Source organism: Xyrauchen texanus, chromosome 44 (genome assembly GCF_025860055.1).
Source record: "Xyrauchen texanus isolate HMW12.3.18 chromosome 44, RBS_HiC_50CHRs, whole genome shotgun sequence".
Lineage (NCBI taxonomy): Eukaryota > Metazoa > Chordata > Actinopteri > Cypriniformes > Catostomidae > Xyrauchen > Xyrauchen texanus.
The window spans coordinates 3,312,053-3,335,860 of NC_068319.1; the positions used below are offsets into that span (position 1 = coordinate 3,312,053).

Below are 23,808 nucleotides of genomic sequence, written 5' to 3' on the forward strand. Positions count from 1 at the left end.
CATGTCCTCACTGTCACCTCTCTCACTCCTCGACATTTTCAATCAACGCTTTGAACGTCTCTGCAGGGACAAGATAGAATTTGCCCAACTCGCTGGAAAGAGCAGGACATTGACTCATTAATGATACGACATGCTGTAATGTCTAAAGTCACAGAGATGATTCCACTTTTACTGCATAGAAAGCACAAAACAGCCATTTATAATTGCTTTACCTTTAAAAGTGCATTTCCAAGTGTGTGCATCTCCGTAAGTGCTGTACGCTCCTGGTAGATGCCGCAACTAAACCATTATTTACATTTACATTTATGCATTTGGCGACTTACAGTGCACTTATTACAGGGACAATCCCCCCGGAGGAACCTGGAGTTAAGTGCCTTGCTCAAGGACACAATTGTAGTGGCTGTGGGGATAGAACCAGCAACCTTCTGCTTACTAGTTATGTGCTTTAGCCCACTATGCCACCACCACTCCATTATGCGAGCAAAAAGAATCCTTGGTCATTCAAATGTAGCTGTGTATTTAAAATAACATTGTTTGAAAGCAACATTTAACAATTAAATTGCTGATATGTTAATTATTATAATTATAATTTTTTTAGGGTGTATCACAGCTCATGATACACTAAAAAAGTAAATGTATTTAAAGATGTACGCATTTCAACATCATAACAAAATTCCATTAAATTGAATCAAATAATCTTTAATTAAATAAGATTAAATAAAAAACTAAACATTTGAAGTTTTATCAGTTTAATTTAGTTAAACATTACACACTTAAATTTGATGGATTTTTGTTATACAATTGAAATGTGCAAATCTTAAAAATAGGCAAAAATATATTTATTTTGAGTCGTTTAAGGGTTTTAGGACCGTGCGTGTTCTTGTATTGGCATCAGCTAGTCAGCATTGACAAGAGGTCATTTTCACTGCTGCTCAAGACCAAAACCATATTTTTGTCATCAGAAAGGTCCTGCAACTTAGTCGAAAGTGACTTATTTATATATAATTTATATGTAATTGATGTCAGCCGGTCACTCAAACTGCACACAAAAAGATGAAAACATCAGTCATAAAGAGGGAAGTTGTGTTTTTAAGTGGCATATTCAGAATATAAAGTAGTTTATGCAACTAGTATAAATATTCTGTTTACCACAACATTAGCTGGGTTTCCATCCATGCCTTTTGTGATATAGTATAAAAACTGCTAGATGCGAATAATGTCTCAAAATGCGCATAAAAACGTTATACTTTTTTTTTTTTGTCTGTGTGCTCTAAACCATGAGTATTTTATTAATAAAAAAGGCTGGCTACAATTTTTCCGGAAGAGATGATTTTTGCGTTTTTTGATCACGATGGATGGAAACGGCTTTATTTGCATATTGTTTTTTCAATGTTATAGTTGTTCGCTAGGGCTGTCAATCGATTAACATTTTTTATCTAATTAATTACATGGTGTCCCGATTAATTAATCGCATATACAAATATTTTCTGAGAAAGCCCCTCATATAACAATTCAATATATAATGATGAAATAATTATACATATTTATCTTTAAATATTAAAAATTATATATATATATATATATATATATATATATATATATATATATATATATATATATGTATGGTTGTTTTCTTCACTATATAAACTGCGCATTGCCACACAGCTGAAGTTTCACTTACTGCCCTCTGGAGTAAACTGGTGGTACTGCAAGCTTGCATTTCTCAGGACTCTTCCTTATTACGGTCCGGGGGGCATTGCGATTAACTGCGTTCATTTTTTAACGCGGTATTTTTAATAAAATGAATCGCACTGAATTAATGCGTTAAATCGACAGCCCTATTTTTCGCATAAATTATATTTGCAACTTAGATGGAAACCGCTATTATTTTGCTAACAAACAGGATTCCCGGTACTCAAAGGCGTTTTCACATGCAACTCCTTGCATCCCCTCAAAATGATGTTTCATCTCTCTACTAGTAAAAACATTTAGTAAGTGAAACAGATAATTAGCACATAGCAAGTAGGGTTGCATATTGTTTAACAGATGTGGCTTGTTTGTTGCTTTTTTCTTGAAACATAAACACAATATAAAAAAGGATTACGTAACAGATGCTCCCGATTAAAACTAGCCCAAATACAACATGATAAGGTCATTCTCTCACAATTTGTTTTACCATGTGTGACTTATTTTTAGGTACGACTTTATTTCTAGACAATACAGTCTTCACATGGCATTTATGGCTTTGCTTATTGCCTTAAAATAATGAGGTCAGATCTGAATGCCCATGAGCAAAGATTGAGAGGTTGAGACCAAGTGTCATTATAGACCTTCTTGGCAGTACAGTGCTCCTTTAAAACCCCCCCTGTCACTAATTGTGATTGGGTAATAATACAGACGGGGCTGCGGGGAGTTTCAGCACGTTGGTCGTATATTAAGCATTCAGTGCAGCTTCAGTACAGAAGTGTTTGGCTGTGCACTGGGCATAGTTGACTATTGTGGTTCTGTGTATTGTTCTTGCTGTAGAACGGGCTGAAAGATGTACGGCAGACAGATGGAGCCCACCGCTGGAACCAACGAGCTGACAGACGAGGAGAAGGAAATTATCAACAGCGTGCTGGCGAGAGCCAAGATGATGGAGGACATGGAGCAGAAACGGATTGGGTGAGATCTCACCCTTGATAGAAGTCATCCTTTTGTTCTGTTCCTGTTGGAACGAAACCTCAGATTCAAGATCTCTTTAATATCTCGATTATTACTCTTGCAATGAGATGTAATGGAGTGCAAATTGAGACTTCTACTTAATTGTCCTGCTCCTCAGATTTTTCTTTTCAGCAAAAGAGTGATCTCACAGGTGTCTCACTGTGCTCAGATTTGCCAATGAACTACATTTATCAATATGAACTCAAATATTTCTCATCGAATTCTTACAATACCAAATTATCAGAGCTATGCCATCCTAATTAATTTAATAGCTTTATACTCTTAAGGCTAATTTAGACTTGGTGGGCGAACAGGCTTCGTTTAGTTTGCCTAAAAGCTAGTATGAAATGCACTGGTGTTTTATCTTTTGGATATTCTTCTGTTTGTGCACATCTCTGAAATTCTTGACCTACAGTAGGAGAACTTGATGGTTGGTTATAAGTATTGTGACACTCTTTATTTGTTTTCCTCGACTTACTAATTTTACAGCAAAACATTGTATAAACGCAGGCTTTGTTCAAAAATTGCTTCTTACAGAATGTTTGGAGAAACATCGAGGACTAATTCCAGGTGAAGGTAATTTCCATGCTACTAGCATCACCAAACAGAGTTGGTGTAAAAATAAAGACAGTTTCAAGTAGGTTTCCCGAACCATTCCCCCAATTGCCATTGATTGGACACACGGATTGTCCCACCTCAAACTGTCGGCATTGGTTGAGCCAATATTGCCATGTTGAGATGGTCGTGATACAAAGGGAATGTTCTGAAAATGGCACAGAGACAGTGAGCATGTTTACATGCACACCGATACAATAATTACCACCAAAAGTCAGCTTATGCTGTAATCTGTAAAAATATGACAAAGCGAGAAAACCGTGTTTATGTGGGATTTGAAATAATCGCGTTATTCTCTGCTTTTGTCGTCAAACCGTGAAGAGACATGCACCCGACATGTGCGCACTTTGGATAAGCCGGTGAGAATGCCGGTAATGGTGCTTGCATGCTACGAGAAATCGGCATAATGGTCAAAAATCTACCCGTGTCGGGGGCCTGGTTTAGCTCAGTGGCTACCACCACACCCGGAGATCTCAAGTTCGAATCCCAGAGCGTGCTGTGTGACTCCAGCCGGGTCTCCTAAGCAACCAAATTGGCCCGGTTGCAAGGGAGGGTAGAGTCACATGGGGTAACCTTCTCGTGGTCACTATAATGTGGTTCTCGCTCTCGGTGGGACGAGTAGTGAGTTGAGCGTGGATGCCGCGGTGGATGTCGTGATGTCTCCGTGGCAACTCGATCAACAAGCCACGTGATAATATGCACGGATTGACGGTCTCAGAATCGGAGGCATCTGGGATTCGTCCTCAACTGCCCAGATTGAGGCGAATCACTACGTGACCATGACGACTTAAAACACATTGGAAATCGTGCATGCCAAATTGGGAGAAAAATGGGAAAACTTTATTTAGTCGCCATTTATGACCGTACACCGATAAAGGAGTGCTGTTTATTGCGTTTACATGACCACAAATGTTATGTCAGCTCATTAAGCATAATCGTTGTAAGAACGTGCATGTAAACGCGCTCACTGTTAACACTCTTCAGGAAGTCAACCAATGAATGATAGGTTGGGATAGATATGTCTCCTGAAAAAGCAATGTCTGAGCAATCCAATTGTCCTCTAGGGTTGTAGGATAAGCTCTCTCCTACCTACAATATCAATTAGAGCGCACAGGATTGGACTCAGATCGGTGGCAAAAGCAATACTGGCCAACACCTGAGTCCACTATGAAAGAGGGATAAAGCTTTGTTTGATACTTTTCCTTTCAGTTGCACAATGTTCCGTAGAGCAATTTAGCTCGAGCACATCTGTCCAAGTGATTGAAAACGCAAGTGGATTTAAGCTTTTTTACAAGCCAAGAGTCAGCCGTGGAATGTTCAAGGAGAAATTAATAGTGCTAACTGGACAAGAACCGTGCATTCTTTCTCAATTCTCTCTCCCCTGAAATCAGCACTTTGCTTGAAAAACGTTTCACTCACGTTTTTTTTTACATCAATACATTTCTACCAGGATTTAACCATTTGGAGGTGGTGCGAGAGTCTGCTGACATTATACTCTGTCTTCTTTCGACCCGCAGGCGTCTGGTAAATCGCCTGGACAGCATGAAGCAGACAGCCTGCGGCGACGGCTACTCCCGGTGTTTGCTCTGCGGCCAGCAGTTCGGCCTGGTGGGCATCAGCACAGTTGTCTGTGCCGACTGTAAAAAGGTATATAAACATTCATCAACTCTGGAAAGCTTCGACTTTCTGCAATTATCTAATGCACACAGAGCACGTCTTCCACAAATGAATGTCCCAAAATAACAAAGTACAAATGAGCGGCATGCACTTATCTTTATTATGCCCTGCCATTACTGACCCATGTGCACATTTAAGATGGATGCCAATAAGTCGACATGATCTATAGCAGTTGCTCTCAACTGGTAGGTCGTGACCTGCAGATCTGTTCTGATGAACAGTAGAATTCAATGCTAAATGCAAATAATAAAATGCACTCACCATATGACATATGGACATATACATTTTTAAAAGGAAGGAGAAAATGGTTCCCATTTCTTTTGTTGTTTACCTCCAAGACATCCAATTCAAATGTATGGTATTTTATCACAAATGTATCCGCCATCTTCAGGGTTCCCACTCTTTGCAATGCACAATTTTCCAGGACATGCAAACAGGATATTTTATGTGCCCAACAAGTGTAATATTTACAGCAAAAGCACGCGTCCTTTTAAATCGTGCTTTTATTTTGGGCGTTTCTGTGTGTTTTTGACAGTAGTTTCTCACCTCCAGATTCGCAGTTTGTTACATGGCCCAGTGTGATTATTAATCCCTATAAAGCTGCGATTTAATTAAATAAATACATAGTCTGCATGTGCTGTGCACTTCAGAGTGCTCTGCTCTCTGTCATCTCACACCAGGGCTGGACTGGTAATCTGGCATACCGGGCATTTACCCGGTGGGCCGACGCACTTTGGGGCTGATCGGCCATCTGTAGAACTGATCGGGCCGGTGGGTCGACTGCGAAACGTGCCGTGATAAGCTAAAATGAGCCGGCGCGTTATACAGAAAGGACCACAAAACGGCGCCGCGATATGCAGAAACGGACAGCCAAATCACTACGCTACCAACTCAAGGTGTGAAATGTTTTTGTGGTTAACGTTTTCAATTTACATGTATGTATGTGGCAGACGCTTTTATCCAAAGCGAATTAAAATGCACTTATTACAGGGACAATTCCCCCGGAGCAACCCGGAGTTAAGTGCCTTGCTCAAGGACACAATGGTGGTGGCTGTGGGGATCGAACCAGCAACCTTCTGATTACCAGTTATGTGCTTTAGCCCACAATGCCACCACCACTCCACTTAACATAACAGCAATGTTGGAAAGAAATATTATTTTGTACTATATCAATAGTTAAACTATTGTGTTACAGCAGATGAGCAGAGAAAGTACATGATAAGACTTTGTGCACGACAGACAACCGGTGACGTTGTTTCACAATGCTCAGCTGCCGGCAGTGACAAAATGATACGTATCTGTGTATTTGACTCGAGTCCCGATCGTTACAATGTTTTTGTACATGTAACAAAAACCTTGTTAGCAGCACAGTCAAACAGTTTATTAAACTAAAATAATTTCCAGGACTGGAAAACTGCATTGCAAAATTCCAAGGTTTTCCAAGATGCGTGGGAACCCTGCACTTGGTACAAGCTAGCCAAATTAGGCCTTAGCCAACATGGACAGATTGCATTACATGCCCTCATCCTCGAAAACCTTGAACAGAACAAGGAACATGAAAATATGACCCCGACTACAATAAATACCAGTTCACTTCCAACGAGGATGAACACGACCACAATGTGTTTTGTGCAGTGAATTGTAGATAAACCATCGAAATTGCAGCATTTGATGCTACAGAGGGTTTTTGTATACTATTGGTGCTGTGTTGGGCTGCCACTTGATTTAAAATCCTGGTGGGGAAGTAAAACCTGTTGAGAACCACTGCTTTACAACCGGTTGAACTGCATATAACCATAGAACTCTCGATGACCCATCTTTTGTGATGTAGACAAATAGATCAATAGATACTTAAATGATCCCGTAGGGGAAATTCAGTGTATGAGCATTTTTTCAGCACTGATGGAACTCCAGAGAAGGTTAATGCCATCTGACTGCGTTTACACCTGCGTAGTCTCCTGAGGCTTGTTTGTGTGTTTCACCCCCACAGAACATGTGCACCAAGTGTGGCGTTCAAAGCAGCACTCGTTCCAGTCCAATATGGCTCTGTAAAATCTGCTGCGAGCACAAAGAGGTGAGAAAGAGATCAACATACCTGCTTCAAGCGTCTTCTGAAAAATGTGATATGGTGTAACTACAACACTAAGAGGTTGATATACCATCATGCACGGCAGTGATTCCTGTAATCAGTTCCTGTTTAAACGACAGTTTCACAAAGTTGTATATTCGGAAAATTGTGCAGTATAATACTGTTATGTTTTTCCCCATGGAACACATTAGGAGAAATTTTAAGACGATTCACAGTAACCATGACTGTCAAGCTCCAAAGAAGACAAAAAACACCATATAGGTGCCGTTAAAGTGGTCCATTGCGCCATAATCCAAGTCTGAAGCCATACGATAACATGTGGCCAGCCCTAAATACAGGTCTAAACGGGGTCAAAAACGTATCACAAAAAGCACATTCGAATGTGTGTCCACATCACATTTGAGGTGTAAATGCTAATCCATCCTGTATGCCTCCTGGCAGCAGTAAAGCACCGCCCCTCACCTGCCAATCAACCAATGCACTAAATCAAAAGTTTAAACTTTCCTTGCAAAAGGAAATAACCATCCGATCTGACATTTGTAAAAAGCAGATATATACACAATAACAAGAGGTTCACGGATCTTCTTCAGCGTGTCCGGTTTCAAAACAGACGAGAAGCACGAACACATGAAGCTCCTTTAATACATGTAATCCACTACAATAACAGATCATTCTGCTTGACTTGTTGCATTTGTGCTTGGATTAAATTTCAACTCGCATCTGGGAGAAACAGCGCACCATTTTTTTGCACTTTCTTTGTCTTTTCTGACTTTCTTGCGCTTTATTATCATGCAGTAACACACTGACATGATTGATGTATGTCGTCATGAGACCCTCCCCTCCAAATCTGATCACAAGTGGTCACTGGAGACGCATGTAAGTGATCAGGTGTAAACAGTGAAGTGTATCACCTGACCACATGTGATCAGATCACCTGAGACGCATCGTAACACCAGGTGGAAACGGGGTCTAAGAGCCAGGAAACAATTGACGCTTCAGAGCTTTGGAGGAGGGGGAGATTATCAGTAAATAACGACTTAAATTTGGTCTGTTGTACACCTTCAGGACACATGGAATTTAGAGCACACATTGTGTGTAACACTTTTACTGTGTTTTTTGGACAGACGTGGTCACTGTAATCTGCCCTTGTACATGAACATTCTTTTAGAATTTTAGAATTTCTCCTTTTGTGTTCCACAGAACAAGTTACAGTATAATGACAGTGTAGTTCTGCACCTCTGACATTCCGGAACACTTTTGTCTGATTAGATGATTCATCCGTTTGATGATGTAAGTCACGGTGAGTCTCTATTGTCAGACGAGGTCAGTCGCAGCAGGAGATGCGACACTCTTTAATGCAACCAGATCGTGAAGCCCGAATCCCATTTCCATTTAATCCGCTGAGTCGCAGACATTTTATTTTAGAATAACACGGCAGGACTGAGTTTCTATATTTTCGTGTTCCAGCTCCCTGCTGATTTGGATTTGGGTGGTAATTGGCCAAGATGAGATTTCCAGATGCTCTAAAGGAAAACATAAACTTATGTAATCCAACATCATTTTTGCAATTACCATAGACAATCCATCCTGCTTTGTGAGTCTCTAAACTCTAGGTAATGTTGTTACGTGTATTTTATCTTCCAAAATTCAATTGGGTTTGAAGATTGTTTTTTATACTGAGACTTGGGTATAAAATGACTAGGAGCTTGGAAAGTGGAACAGCAACAACGTGGAAGCAAATATGCAAAAAAGCTGATTCTTAAAATGAAATTTGCATTCCCCTTCGGCTACAGCCTGTTTTAGGCCAAAATTAGTTTAGCGGAGTCCTACAATTCACTCAAACAAGCAGGAGTTCAAGGGTTTGCTAAACTAAGCATAAATGCCTGTTATTAGTGGTGAATTTGAATGGATCAGTGGACTAATTGTAAACTGAAGTTGACAAATGAATATGTGTTCTCTCCTTAAGATGCTGAAGCGGTCTGGTGCCTGGTTTTTCAAGGGTTTTCCGCAGCAGGTTTTACCCGCTCCTTTACCGATCTCTAATCGGAGAGAGCTCAGTACCACCGACACGCCGGCTTCTACAAACCCATCGAACATTCAGGAGTCTTCTATACCTTTACACCCACAAAACAGAGGTAAACTTACATGCTGTGGCCATATAGATATGGCAAATGTAGAAAGAGAATTATGGGTAGTGCGCCATTCCAAACAAAGCCTGTGATTGGCTAGGTCCGGAAGAGGATCCCACCATGTATTAATTATTACATCTGCAAAATGTGCAGTATATACAATAAGTTATATAATGAATACTTGAAACAAAATGTAATTAAAATAGACAAAATGGATTTGAGGAAATTGCACACGCAAAGCGCTAATAGGATTGGTCAAGTGCAATTTAATTTGAGGTTCTTCTCCGCCGCTGTCTGCGTTTATTATATACAGCTCTGGAAAAAACTAAGAGACCACTGCAAAATGATCATTTTCTCTTGATTTACTATGTGTTTGAGTAACATGAACATTTTTGTTTAATTCTATAAAGTACTGACAACATTTCTCCCAAATCCCAAATAAAAATATTGTTATTTAGAGCATTTATTTGCAGAAAATGACCAACTGGTCAAAATAACAAAAAAGATGCTGAAAGGTGTTTTCAGACCTCCAATAATGCAAAGAAAACAAGTTCATAATCATTTTTAAACAACACGATATTAAAGTTTAAACATAGGATGAGTTCAGAAATCAATATTTGATGGAATAACCCTGATTATCAATCACAGCTGTCATGTGTCTTGGCATGCTCTCTGCCAGTCTTTCACATTGCTGTTGGGTGAATTTATGCCACTCTTGGCACAAATATTCAAGCAGCTCGGCTTTGTTTGATAGCTTGTGGTCATCCCTCTTCCTCTTGATAACATTCCAGAGGTTTTCAATGGGGTTCAGGTCTGGAGATTGTGCTGGCCATGGTCTGGGGGTGCTTCAGTAAGGCTGGAATCTGGCAGATTTGTCTTTGTGAAGGACGCATGTATCAAGTCATGTACAAGGTTATCCTGGAAGAAAAGTTGCTTCCTTCTGCTCTGACAATGTTCCCCAACTTTGAGGATTGGTTTTTCCAGCAGGACAATGCTCCATGCCACAATGCCAGATCAATCAAGCTGTGGATGGAGGACCACCGGATCAAGACCCTGTCATGGCCAGCACAATCTCCAGACCTGAACCCAATTGAAAACCTCTGGAATGTGATCAATAAGAAAAGTTAACAAAGCCGAGCTGCTTGAATATTTGTGCCAGGAGTGGCATAAATTCACCCAACAGCAATGTGAAAGACTGGCAGAGAGCATGCCAAGACACATGAAAGCTGTGATTGATAATCAGGGTTATTCCATCAAATATTGATTTCTGAACTCTTCCTATGTTTAAACATTAATATTGTGTTGTTTAAAAATGAATATGAACTTGTTTTCTTTGCATTATTGGAGGTCTGAAAACACCTTTCAGCATCTTTTTTGTTATTTTGACCAGTTGGTCATTTTCTGCAAATAAATGCTCTAAATAACAATATTTTTATTTGGGAGAAATGATGTCAGAAGTCTATAGAATAAAACAAAAATGTTCATTTTACTCAAACACATAGTAAATCCATTTTGCACTTTCATAAGAAGTTGTTCATGTAAATGGACATTATGCAATGAATTAGAAGAACAGAAATATAGACTTTACATTCATTTGTGCAATAACTGCATCCTTTTTTAATTTAAAGCATATTTCAATGACAGTAACACACTCCTTTTTATATGCATGGAAATGTGGTTCTCGTCAGGATTTGGAATTACGCTCCGTTTAATTATAGAGAATAAAAGTAAACACGGAAAAATTTAACCGAAAATATTTATAATTCAAATGACACTTCAAACTAAACTAAAATATAATCAAAATAACGTTGTGGTTAAAAAAAATCATACCAAATCCAAACATTTTACTCTCTCCAACATCATCTTTTGCAGACTTAAAAAAAAAAAAACAGGTGGAAAAATATCAAAACATATTAAATCATAAATACAATTGTACATATAAACATGATTATAATAATAATTGTAAAATAAACCATGGCCTAAAGATAGTTTAACACAAATCTCATAAATATTTGTTTCATAAAACAGCTACAACATCAATCGTCATGGATGAAATCTGATCTTCCACTGTATTTTCAGAATTTGGACATGAACTTTTAGACTTAGCGCTGAAAACAGACATGTTTTTGAAACGTCTAAGCGCCATGACCTATTTCTCAAGAAAACAGCGAATGCATGCCACTTGCATATAATTCACCTCCAGTTTGCATGCATACACCCACCGTTAGTGCAAACACTCCCACCCATGTCCACTTGCGCTGACACGTAAAATCGAATTACTGCTCACGAAATTTGGATAAGATGAGATGCATAAGAGCACGCAATGTGACGAGGTCAAGTGACGGCAATATAGCATACTACTCTTTGAAAAGTTTATCCAAGCATACTGATAAAATTACAATTTTCTTTAATAGTAGGCAGTATGCAGTGTATACTGAGCTGCAATGTATCTATCTAGTACGCTAGTATTCCATTTCGAACAGCCTGTGATTTTAATTTAGCTTCAAATTGAAGTATTCCTGATTACACATTCTGTATCCTGTGTAGTTTTTGAATGTATTCACATCAGCCACGTATAATGTACAATGGAATTGCTACATTTTCATTCTAGAAGCTTCACTTCATTGTGTTTCAGAAAGCACGCAGGTAACCGGCAGAGAGCAGCAGATATCTGGTCAGCGTCCCGCAGTACATTTCAGTAACATTTAATATCACTTGGAGGAAATGAGGCTTATGATTGCAGTATCATATTCCCATTTCTTTGTCCTCAGCAGAAACGATGCACCCTAAACGGGAGGAGCATTCTGCCATACCCCAAAGAGCCCTACAGGATGACGGAGGGAGACAGTCTTTTAGCAGGAGCACAATTCAGTCTGAAGTTACTGTGGAAGGACAAACTTCCTCACCTGTGGTGAAGCGAGAAGTACCGGTCCTGAGTTCCAGACCTCTAGCACCGAACTACTCCTCCACCCCCATTCAAAAAGGTGAGAGAATCACGTATTATCTACATTATGTAGCTTTGAGTTGTGCTGGAACTACCCTGCTGATCATCTTACACCAGTTGGAATTTCTATGCTTGTTTAAGCTGGTTTATGCTATTTGGGTACTGGTTAAAATTGTCGGTGGACCCGCATAACCTTGCTGGTCATCAGCAGAAAATGCTGGTCAACCTGCATGCACTTTCTTTTGAAGCTGGAAGACCAAGGAAGTCTTGCTGGTTTATTAAAATTTAAATCCCCATTTCTCCCAATTTGGAAGGCCCAAGGTCCTCGTGGTGGTGCGGTTACTCACCTCAATCCGGGTAGTGGAGGACAAGTATCAGTTGCCTCCGCTTCTGAGACCGTCAATCTGCGCATCTGATCACGTGACTCGTTGTGCATGACACCGCGGAGACTCACAGCATGTGGAGGCTCATGCTACTCTCCACGATCCACACACAACTCACCACACGCCCCATTGAGAGCGAGAACCACTAATCGCCACCACGAGGAGGTTACCCCATGTGACTCTACCCTCCCTAGCAACCGGACAATTTGGTTGCTTAGGAGACCTGGCTGGAGTCACTCAGCATGCCCTGGACCCTCGATCTCGTGATCTCCAGGGGTGGTAGTCGGCATCAAATCTCGCTGAGATACCCAGACTTCCAGTCTTGCTGGGTATAGATATGAATGAGGTCCCCATTCATGAGACACTGCACAAAACAAAAATGTTTTTTCTTTTCGCGGTTGCGGCCTGTCGTTGACCAATCACAGGCGACTGTATCAACAGACATTTAGCTAACTGTTTAGTTCCCTTCAGAACCGTCTGAAATCGCTCCCTATTCCATATATAAAGAGTGTTTCGTTCACTGCCACACGTCTGTCCACCAATCATATTTATTTAAGCTAAGTTTTATTCATGGTTAATCTGTTTTATGGAGAAATAACACATTCTATGGAGACATAAAAGCAATATAAACATAATAAATCATCATCAGGGAAGAAAGCAATAACACTGAACTTCAGAACGGTCAAAACGAAGCAAATGCTTATGAATAATGACACCGAAAGCCAAACTTGGCAGCATCCATCCATCCATTTACACGCTTGTCCTACGGTTCGCAGTGGGTGAACTCGGCAGCATGAACTCTCGTACTTTCAAAGTACACTTATCTCTCGTCCTCAACGTCTGTGGCAGATTGTGTAATCTGAAACAGCATCTGTATCACATTGGGTATTTATGTAGTTAATACCCAAACGCTTCTCAGTTTCCGTAATCAATGAATCATAATTTCTTTGTCAGATTGATGCGATGGATCGATGCATTTTTACACCCCTAGACAACAGCATAAAAAACACAGTATAAGCAGGTTTTTTTCATGAGGGTTTTAAATCAGCAACATGGAAATTAAAAATTGCACATGTTCTTCAAAATGGTATGGCAATGTGATTAAAGATGAGAGCTGGCAACCAAAAGGTTGTAGGTTTTATATCCTATGAGTTCCATGAGCTATTGCCATTGTGCCCTTGATCAAGATGAACTTTATTTTTGTTATTTGTGATTTATAAAGCCTTAGTGTGTGACTTCATATCCTGTTGCAGGGTCCAAAGTAATTATGCATACTCCAAGGGTAGTGAGACCACGCATTGGGCCTCATTCATGAGACACGAGCAGAGCGAATGTTTGTGTAAATGGTTCATAAAGCCGTTCTGATGTAAATTCTTGGATTCGTGAATGTTTTCCCATTTGCAAAACATTAGTTGGTATGAACGAAATTTGCACCTGTTCCCGATCACGTGTAAATAGTGCGTAAGACCTCTGAACGTTTTTTGTTCTTTCAGACAAACTGGCATGAATACGTTTTGATAGAAGTAAAATTGAATAAGTAATAAATAAATGAGTGAAATTATCCTTAAAAATAACACAAAAAGTGCTTTTTTGTTTTCAAACCATCGTTTAGAAAATAAATTACCTGCAGAAGTGCTTGTTTTTCTCGAAAAAATTAATGCCCTCTAAAGTGACTGGTTGGACAGTTTTTGATTTGATATGAGCTCTATAATTTAGGTGTCATAATTTAGTATAGGCGTCGGTATATCTCGTTCAGCTGATAACGTATGGTCAATGCTAATGCTGTTAAACCCATAAAAAAACACATCGTGGGTGAGTGCCAGGGCTGGTAATCTGGCATACCGGGCATTTTCCCGGTGGGCCAATGCACTTTGGAGCCGATCAGTGGTGGACTGGCCATCGGGAGAACCGAGCTGGCTGGTGGGTTGGCAGCGAAACGGGCTGAATGGGCCGCGATAGGCTAAAATGAGCCGCCACGTTATGCAGAACGGACCACAAAACGGCACCGCGATATGCAGAAAACGACAGCGAACACCAACTCAACGCTCAACAACTTTTGGCTCCTCCCAGCATGAACTGACATTTTTTTACACTCATGTAAAAGCATTTTTATTGACTTCAACTGTTTGATTTGCATCATATGACAGCAAAAACTTGCAATGACAGTAAGTCCACACTTTCATTGAGACGCTACTGATACAGATACAAATCTGATGAATAAATGAATATTTTTAACTTAAATCATCTCAGTGCACGCTTGTTTTGAGTCGATCCACAGTGAATATAGACGCCACAACTTTAAAGGCGCATATTGATACAACTTGAATATAATAATTTTTAATGCTACCAAAATGTCATAAAAACAGTTTGTTTCATAAACTACTTGTTTATTATAAAACAAAAATGCAGAGCATTTTTAGAAACTAAGACAATTTCTCTGCATACACAATCGATGTAGAACTTTGCTCGCAGCCGCTGATCCAGAGTCAGCTTTTCTCATCCCATTCTCCTTGTTACAGTGAGCTCTAACACGGAGCAGTTCGGCTGCCCCTGTGTATCATGATGTTGACTGTTGGGTGCTAGAGCTTCTTTATTGGGCATTCCAATTTCTCCCATTCTTTTAAATAGAAGTGACTCATCTCGGATAAATAGTCTTTGGCCTCACAGTCTATAGAACTACAATGGCAATCATGCACTACTTCTCCTCCACGAAGTTTGCACACTTTTAGTCCTGATTTCTCGCAATACAGGGACAGTAGAGGTGTACAAAAGCAACGCTTTACTTAAAAAGTAACTCCGATATTATGGTCTAAAATATTGCGTTACTTTACTCGTTACTGTAAATAAAGAAATCTGATTACATAGCACAAATTACTTTTATTGCATTACCCCCAACTCTGGTTAAGAGCATTTACAAGCGAGTCTGGTGCCTCCCTTAAATGGCGTTTTCATGGCCGTCGATTATGATAATTGTGAATGAACGTGCACACACCCCCTATTTACGAATGTTTGGAATTCAGTAACATACACACGTTTTACTAACAAACCTGGGAAGTATGAAGCGTTTGGAAAAGGTTTTCGAGAAGGTCCGTTTTACACGCGAATTACTCTGAATTTACTCATGTATTTACCAAAGATTCATGAATGAGGCCCATTGAGTGTACTGTATGTTGCTTTGGATAAAGGCATCAACCAAATGACTTATGATTGGTTGATGCATTTGGAGTTATTGATTTGGGTGCTTAACTCAGTGATTACATGGTTTCCTTCCTTAATTGTTAAATAAAACACGGTCGCAATGTCACAGATTTTGCTCACTCAGAATCCGCACAATAAGTCCACGTGTCTCTAACTCGCTAGGAATTCTAGATCCAGTGAGTCGACCGGAGGCAAAGGCACCACCTGCTATGCAGACCAATGCACGTTTGCCAGCTGCCAACAGCGTTTCTGCAACACGCAATCCACCACCCCCCACTGCAGAGGATGAAGAGGACGCCAACAGCTACGACTCTGATGATGCCAGTAAGATGTTAATTTGCACTGACATATGGAAATGTTTGCACCCTACGGGAAGCACACTGAACAAAATGGTTTACCGTAGAAGTCTTGCATCACAGAACGCAAAAATCACCAGACATTTGATTGAGATGGTGTTGAAGTAAGATTGTAATTCTTTGTGCAGTTTCAGCCATCTTTGGTGTAGTCCTTAAATTAAAAGTTCTCTTTTGCTTCAAAGGTCACAATGATGTTGTTTTTGTCGTATATCCTGTGTCACGCTACTGATATGAAGTTGTCATCTTTTTAGCCACCCTGGGCATGTTAGAGTTCAGTCTGCTCTACGAGGAGGAGAAGAACGAACTGCACTGCATTATAATCAAAGCAAAGGTATCGTCTTTCTTCACCAGAACAGGCCGTTTCAATGAAATCTATTTCTGTACTGGGAAAACACATCATGAAGGGGTTTTTTAACTTGCCACAATGCCTATAACTTTAAACCATAAAATGACTTCTCTTTGGTGCAGGGTCTTAAGGCCATGGACTCTAATGGTCTGGCTGATCCTTACGTTAAATTGCACTTGCTTCCAGGAGCCAGCAAGGTAGAAATCTTAAAAAAAACTCCTACTGATGTTGGATGTGACTGGCTGGCTGAGTTTAAATTGTGTTTTGCTGTACACGTTGTCAACGTTCATAAAATGCACAGAATGTGAGTCATGACATGACCGTCATATTTTGTCAATTTCTCAGTCAAACAAGCTACGAACCAAGACTCTTCGTACCACCTTGAATCCTGTGTGGAACGAGACCCTTGTTTATCATGGCATCACCAATGAAGACATGCAGAAAAAGACACTCCGGTAGAACCAGCTTTATCAAATGTCTCCAGTGGTTTCGCTTTAGTTTTGGATCAAGTAGTGACCCAAAATTGTTGAAAAGTGGCAAAACATACTTGGAATCAAGACTGCCATTTATTAATATTCCCACAAACTGAATAGGCCCAACAGCATGCAAACGTATTAACATGACATTGGTTGTGTTGAAAAATTGACAATTTTGTAAATTTTGTTTCATAATGGTCCCCTGAAGCAGATCAGAACAGATCTGTAACCAACTTTTGGGTCGCAACTTTCCAGTTGAGAACTACTGTCATATGCAACTGAAGCTTTCTTAAGTAAATGTCCTTATTGTTTAAATGGTAAATGGTCTGAAATTATATAGCGCCTTTTATTAACCTTAATTACACTGTGTCCCATTCACACACACACATTCACACTCACACTCATACACCAATGGTGGCAGAGCTGCCATGCAAGGCGCTAGCCTGCCATTGGGAGCAACTTGGGGTTCAGTGTATTGCCCAAGGACACTTCGGCATGTGGAGTCATGTAGGCTGGGAATCGAACCGCCAACCCTGTGATTAGCGACCGTCCCGCCCTACCACCTGAGCCACAGCCTCCCCGTTTACAATTGTTTCTCAAAGCCATTAGCATGATGGAATGAGCTAATTGTTTTCATTTACAAATTACGAGATTCTTGGAGAGCTTGATGTTTTCAGTTAGAATCGTTTGGACTTAATGAAAGCCATGACATTTCCCAGAGTGGAAAGGGTCAACATCCGCATCGTTCCCTTGCAGGCTCTCTGTCAGCGATGAGGACAAGTTCGGCCATAACGAGTTTATCGGGGAGACGCGAGTGGTCTTGAAAAAACTCAAGCCGGACCAGAAGAAGAACTACAACGTGTGTCTTGAGAGAGTGGTTCCGGTGAGTGGACAGTATTTACTGAAATGTATAATTTCAGTATTCATGTAATATTAGTTTATAATGAGGGTTGCATTGTGGTTAACATTCAGCATTCTGGTGTGCAGGTGAAACGTACAGCTGCCACAGGGGCGTCTCGTGGCATGGCGCTCTATGAGGAAGAGGTAACATAACAAATATGCACTTTGAGTATCAGTATATTCATAGTGGTGCATATTACAAATCACATCAGATTAAAATTTGATAAAGAATACTTGACTAATTTTACTCAAGTAGGGTCCATTGATGAAGTCTAGTGGTCAACGGTTTGGGCTGGTAATGGAAGGGTTGTAGGGCCAAACCCTGCAAAGACTGATCCATGTAACTAACACCATTGTGCCCTTGAGTGAGTCTGTGACAGGGCGGAGGTTGGGGCCGGGTCGTGATTTTACACACCCGGCCCCTTATCAGGCTAATCAAGCCTCCGAGAGGGATAAAGGCCGACTGCGGACAGTGGTGCGGGAGAGAGAGAGCGTTTACGGGCAGCTGTCCGTCATATGTTTGTGTTTGTGTCTTTTGGTTTAAGCACTTTATTAAACATTATTTATATTATCAAGCCGGTTCTCGCCTCCTCTTTTCCATTAATCCCTTCACACTGGTGCCAAAGACCCGGAGGTTAGCCATGCAGACCCGGAAGGAGGAGGGATATGCCGTAGTAGAGTTCTTGCTGCTACCATCCACCCCAACGGAGCAGCCGTGGCCATCTGCCGGGGGACGGAGGAGCCTGGCTTTCTGGAAGCGGAGGAACAGCCACCGACCACGAGGAGAGAAGGGGCTCCTAGCCGAACGCCTGGAGTGGTTAGGGCCGCTGTCAGGGGCGGGTGGAGACTCCTACCAGCCACTAAACGCGGTGGGGTCGAGAGAGAGAGAGAGAGAGCACATGTTTACGGGCAGTCATATGTGTGTGCTTGTGTCTTTTGGTTTAAGTTCTATATTAAAAAATCATTTATATTTTCAATCGTTTCTATTAATCCCTTTACGGAGTCATATAACATCACATTGTTCCAGGGGGTTTTCTTGTAGCTTAGAAAGGCTATGTGTTCGATTCCCAGGGCACGCAGCAACTGAAGAAAGTTTCCTGAATGCACTATAAGTCACTTTGGGGGGGAAAAAAGGTTCTGCTAAATTATTAATTAGTGTCTATTGGCCAAGGATAGGTGGCTGTACTCATCTTTTGTGTTTTTGTTTTTTAGTTAAAAAATGATGAAGAAGAGGAGGAGAGGGGACGTATTCTGGTTTCTCTCACTTACAACAGCCAACAAGGTCGCCTGATTGTTGGTGTGGTTCGATGTGCTCATCTCGCGGCAATGGACTCCAATGGCTATTCTGACCCCTTTGTAAAGATGTAAGAATAAATAAATGAAACAAATGCCAATAAAACAATGCACAAATTCAATAAAACCGAAAAACCGTGTTATAAAAATGTGGTGAATTTCTCTTCAAGTGAACCATTTGCTTGGGATTTTGTCTGAATAGTTCTTGCGAGACTCAGACGTATTTAAAGATCACGAAGACGCTGTGTGTCCTTGTGTCTCTGTAATGTAGCTGCTTGAAGCCTGACATGGGGAAGAAAGCAAAGTATAAGACTCAGATCAAGAAGAAGACCCTTAACCCCGAGTTTAATGAGGTACTCTTTCTATCTGTCTCTGCTGATATTATGTGCAATGAGTCTCTTGACATGCTGGACACTGACGTGGCACCATGACAATGCATTAATACGCTCTGACACTACAATAAAAAGAAGCTGTCTTATGGTATACGTTGTATATAATGCGGAAATTATCTGTCATATTTTAAATGTTGAATACATTTTTTTTGTAATTGCAGGAGTTCGGCTACGAGATCAAGCCTGCGGAATTGGCAAAAAAGACTTTGGATATCTCTGTCTGGGATTATGACATGGGGAAATCGAATGACTTCATAGGTGAGATGTAATAATGACTTGTAATGACTGATAAGGACTCTTAGGAAACATTAATGATAATGGTTATGATAAAACTAGTCTTTGTCTCAGACGGCACGCCCATTCCCCATATGACGGCATGGCCGTGGTCGCGCCGGAGGTCGCTCAACCCTCGCCCGCACCGGCCGCCACGGCGCACCTTGAAGTACGGGTGACCTCGCTCAGTGAGGACGAACCTCTTGGGGCATTCGCCTCGGGCGGGGGGACGCCACCACCCCCGCCTCGGCCTCAGCCTTTTTGTCATTCTGTCCGCCGTTCTCGCCCATTGTTAATGTTCCTTCTGCTGGTTCACATACGGAAACCTTGTTATGACTTTTACGTCCTCTAGATAGTCAAGTTTGATCATCTTCTCAGCGCTCCACCAAGGCCCACGAGGAGCCACGGCGGGGCCGATCCAAGGACCTCACTAAACCATACAATCGGTAGTAGCGACGGGCGGTGTGTACAAAGGGCACACTGCAGTTGTATTCAGTCAAAACATATTTCACACTGCACGATTTGGAGTCGCAGTCAAGTCCAGATATTTAACATGCTAGATATCTCGCTGACATCGGCGACACGTCAGCGCTTCTCTCAAATCACGTCTTTTGATAGTTCATACATTGCGATCGTCACTCACGGGAGGCTTTTGTCGGCGATCTCCACAAATCTGTCAGTTATCGAACATCTGGCTTAAAATCGTGTAGTGTAAACTTGGCATTAGTAGCAAATCGTATGTAATTTTTGATCAAATCTGCCAACCCTAAACGTCACATATAAAAGTGAACACTGACTGTGATTATATACACAGTATATGCTCAATACACGTATATACACTCACCTAAAGGATTATTAGGAACACCATACTAATACTGTGTTTGACCCCCTTTCGCCTTCAGAACTGCCTTAATTCTACGTGGCATTGATTCAACAAGGTGCTGAAAGCATTCTTTAGAAATATTGGCCCATATTGATAGGATAGCATCTTGCAGTTGATGGAGATTTGTGGGATGCACATCCAGGGCACAAAGCTCCCGTTCCACCACATCCCAAAGATGCTCTATTGGGTTGAGATCTGGTGACTGTGGGGGCCATTTTAGTACAGTGAACTCATTGTCATGTTCAAGAAACCAATTTGAAATGATTCAAGCTTTGTGACATGGTGCATTATCCTGCTGGAAGTAGCCATCAGAGGATGGGTACATGGTGGCCATAAAGGGATGGGCATGGTCAGAAACAATGCTCAGGTAGGCCGTGGCATTTAAACGATGCCCAATTGGCACTAAGGGGCCTAAAGTGTGCCAAGAAAACATCCCCCACACCATTACACCACCACCACCAGCCTGCACAGTGGTAACAAGGCATGATGGATCCATGTTCTCATTCTGTTTATGCCAAATTCTGACTCTACCATCTGAATGTCTCAATCGAGACTCATCATACCAGGCAACATTTTTCCAGTCTTCAACTGTCCAATTTTGGTGAGCTCTTGCAAATTGTAGCCTCTTTTTCCTATTTGTAGTGGAGATAAGTGGTACCCGGTGGGGTCTTCTGCTGTTGTAGCCCATCCGCCTCAAGGTTGTGCGTGTTGTGGCTTCACAAATGCTTTGCTGCATACCTCGGTTGTAAGGAGTGGTTATTTCAGGCAAAGTTGCTCTTCTATCAGCTTGAATCAGTCGGTCCATTCTCCTCTGACCTCTAGCATCAACAAGGCATTTTCGCCCACAGGACTGCCGCATACTGGATGTTTTTCCCTTTTCACACCATTCTTTGTAAACCCTAGAAATGGTTGTGCGTGAAAATCCCAGTAACTGAGCAGATTGTGAAATACTCAGACCGGCCCGTCTGGCACCCTCAACCATGCCACGCTCAAAATTGCTTAAATCACCTTTCTTTCCCATTCTGACATTCAGTTTGGAGTTCAGGAGATTGTCTTGACCAGGACCACACCCCTAAATGCATTGAAGCAACTGCCATGTGATTGGTTGATTAGATAATTGCATTAATGAGAAATTGAACAGGTGTTCCTAATAATCCTTTACGTGAGTGTACAGTACACTCTCAGAGGGTTAAACAGCAGCTTCTGTGTCCTTTTTTATACAGGTGGATGTCAGCTTGGTATCACGGCTAAAGGAGAGTGTTTGAAGCACTGGTATGAATGTTTGAAGAACAAGGACAAGAAGATCGAACGCTGGCATGTTCTGTTGAATCAAACCAATGTTGAGGCAGATGACTAAGATGTTATACCGCCAAAGAACTTCTCTTCCAACAGCATACAATACTATCTTCCTAACAACTTTATCTCATTTCCAAGGTTCAACTAGTGATAACAATACTTTTATTTCATTCAGAAAAAGCTTTTGTCCATGCTTCCTAAAACCCCATGAAGAGCTATTTGAATTATGTAGCGGTTCAGCCGTGAAAACCCCAGAAAACCCAGTTATTTTGTTCTTTGATGGAAAAATAAAGGCGTGTATGATGTTTTCATTGAGTAAAATGCCTTAAATAACAAAACCTCTTGAATATATGTGACGTAGATATCTTAGTTATTGAACCCTACAACCATATATACTCAAGGACACTTAAAAGGACTAATCATGTAAAACATATCGCCAATTCTTTAAGTAAAACGGCATGCAAAAATGCTATTTACTGTAGCTACAGTATTGTACAATTTTAACATTAAAAGTATACCCTGTCCTTTTATGTTTTATACATATTTATGTTTCAATCAGTGTGTCACAGATGGAGAATACTGTGTGTAAACAAATTGTGACTATGAAGTGTAGAAAAGTAATGTTTTGAGTCTTTTTTTTAATAATGCATCGATTGCATTCAAAGAAATGTCCTGTTGTAATGTGCATGTATTCATGGACATGTTCTCCAATTATACATTACTGTTATTGTTAACTTAATTTATTTATGCATCTATAATATGTTTACAGGCATGAATACAGGCTTGTGAAGTCAAAATCCCCAATAAAGTGTTCACAGTAAGTTGTTGCTGGATCAGTGCGTGGCGTGTTTATATACGCCGTAGTCAACTAGGATATTTCCTCGAGCTGTCTGGAATCTGGCACAAAGGTCAGCGAGATTTAACAGTCTCTGGTACGAGTTGCCATGTGGAGGGGGTTTTGGTGTTGTGTCTGATGTCAAAGTCATATTCTTTAAAATCACTCACAAAACTCTGACCTTCGTACAGTGACAACAAATCTGAACTGAACTGCGTCTTTCATCTCCTACTGTCATGTTTACTCACATTATTATGCAACTGCTAAACCGCATGTTCCATCCAAGTTGCTCCCGTTGCTCCCACATATTAAAAAGAGAAGAATAAAAGTGCTTTCTAGAATGGCACAGAGATTTCAAGGTCAGAGCGGCATTGAAAGATATTGCAAAAATAGTGAGCGTTCAAACTACTATTTGCATGGCTAAAACATTAGTCACTTATCAGATTCCATTTCAGTTAGGATGCTTACTTAGAAGGTAGCTGCCTATGTAGACTGTAGACAGCAACGTGGCACACTAGGGTTTGGAACAGAGCTGTTGAGAAATATAACGGACCAAACCGTAATGCACGGAAATATCCTTAGAAAGAAATGAACTGTTCTGCGTTAAGATTTGTTTTTCATTGTTTTTATGTTTTTTTTTTATAGAATTCCTGGTGACTTTTTTCCATGTGTATTTCCTAGGGATATTTTTGAATGAATATCCATTACTTTGCACTACAGAAAGAAGAAAAGCCCATTACAGAAAATTACAGCACGCTTGGGTTTTGACTGTAATGGCATAATTGCAATTATTCCAAATTGAGCTAAAAGCCAGAGTAAGTATCCCCCTGAGTTGAATGAAAACATTAACCTTATTTAGGTTCTCTTTGATTGCTATCTTGCCCCCTCATATGCAGGATGTTTGAATTACAGGGGGAAAGACCACCAATGAATGAGGTGTAATGGTTAACTTAATAGGAATGCATCCAATGGTGACAGGGCAGACACTTTGAGCGAATCAGGCGAGGTTTGCACCAATCA

At 40.7% G+C, this 23,808-nt stretch overlaps 1 protein-coding gene across 3 annotated transcripts in view; it reads left to right on the forward strand.

Annotated features, from left to right (window-relative positions):
• The window catches only part of rph3aa (rabphilin 3A homolog (mouse), a), a 34,963-nt gene extending 12,198 nt beyond the window's left edge, over positions 1 to 22,765 (forward strand). For 2 of the 3 annotated variants that reach the window (XM_052116929.1, XM_052116930.1), the window contains exons 2-17: positions 2,527 to 2,664; positions 4,836 to 4,965; positions 6,986 to 7,069; positions 9,051 to 9,219; positions 11,849 to 11,887; positions 11,985 to 12,197; positions 15,901 to 16,062; positions 16,346 to 16,425; positions 16,563 to 16,637; positions 16,786 to 16,895; positions 17,673 to 17,799; positions 17,904 to 17,960; positions 19,029 to 19,180; positions 19,381 to 19,462; positions 19,663 to 19,759; positions 21,881 to 22,765. In XM_052116929.1, coding sequence (XP_051972889.1) covers positions 2,540 to 2,664; positions 4,836 to 4,965; positions 6,986 to 7,069; positions 9,051 to 9,219; positions 11,849 to 11,887; positions 11,985 to 12,197; positions 15,901 to 16,062; positions 16,346 to 16,425; positions 16,563 to 16,637; positions 16,786 to 16,895; positions 17,673 to 17,799; positions 17,904 to 17,960; positions 19,029 to 19,180; positions 19,381 to 19,462; positions 19,663 to 19,759; positions 21,881 to 22,014 — 1,836 coding nt within the window. In that variant the 5' untranslated portion in view covers positions 2,527 to 2,539 and the 3' untranslated portion in view covers positions 22,015 to 22,765. The remainder of the gene's footprint in view (positions 1 to 2,526; positions 2,665 to 4,835; positions 4,966 to 6,985; positions 7,070 to 9,050; positions 9,220 to 11,848; positions 11,888 to 11,984; positions 12,198 to 15,900; positions 16,063 to 16,345; positions 16,426 to 16,562; positions 16,638 to 16,785; positions 16,896 to 17,672; positions 17,800 to 17,903; positions 17,961 to 19,028; positions 19,181 to 19,380; positions 19,463 to 19,662; positions 19,760 to 21,880) is intronic. The other variant, XM_052116931.1, reaches the window with a different exon arrangement.
• The last annotated feature ends 1,043 nt before the right edge of the window (positions 22,766 to 23,808 follow it).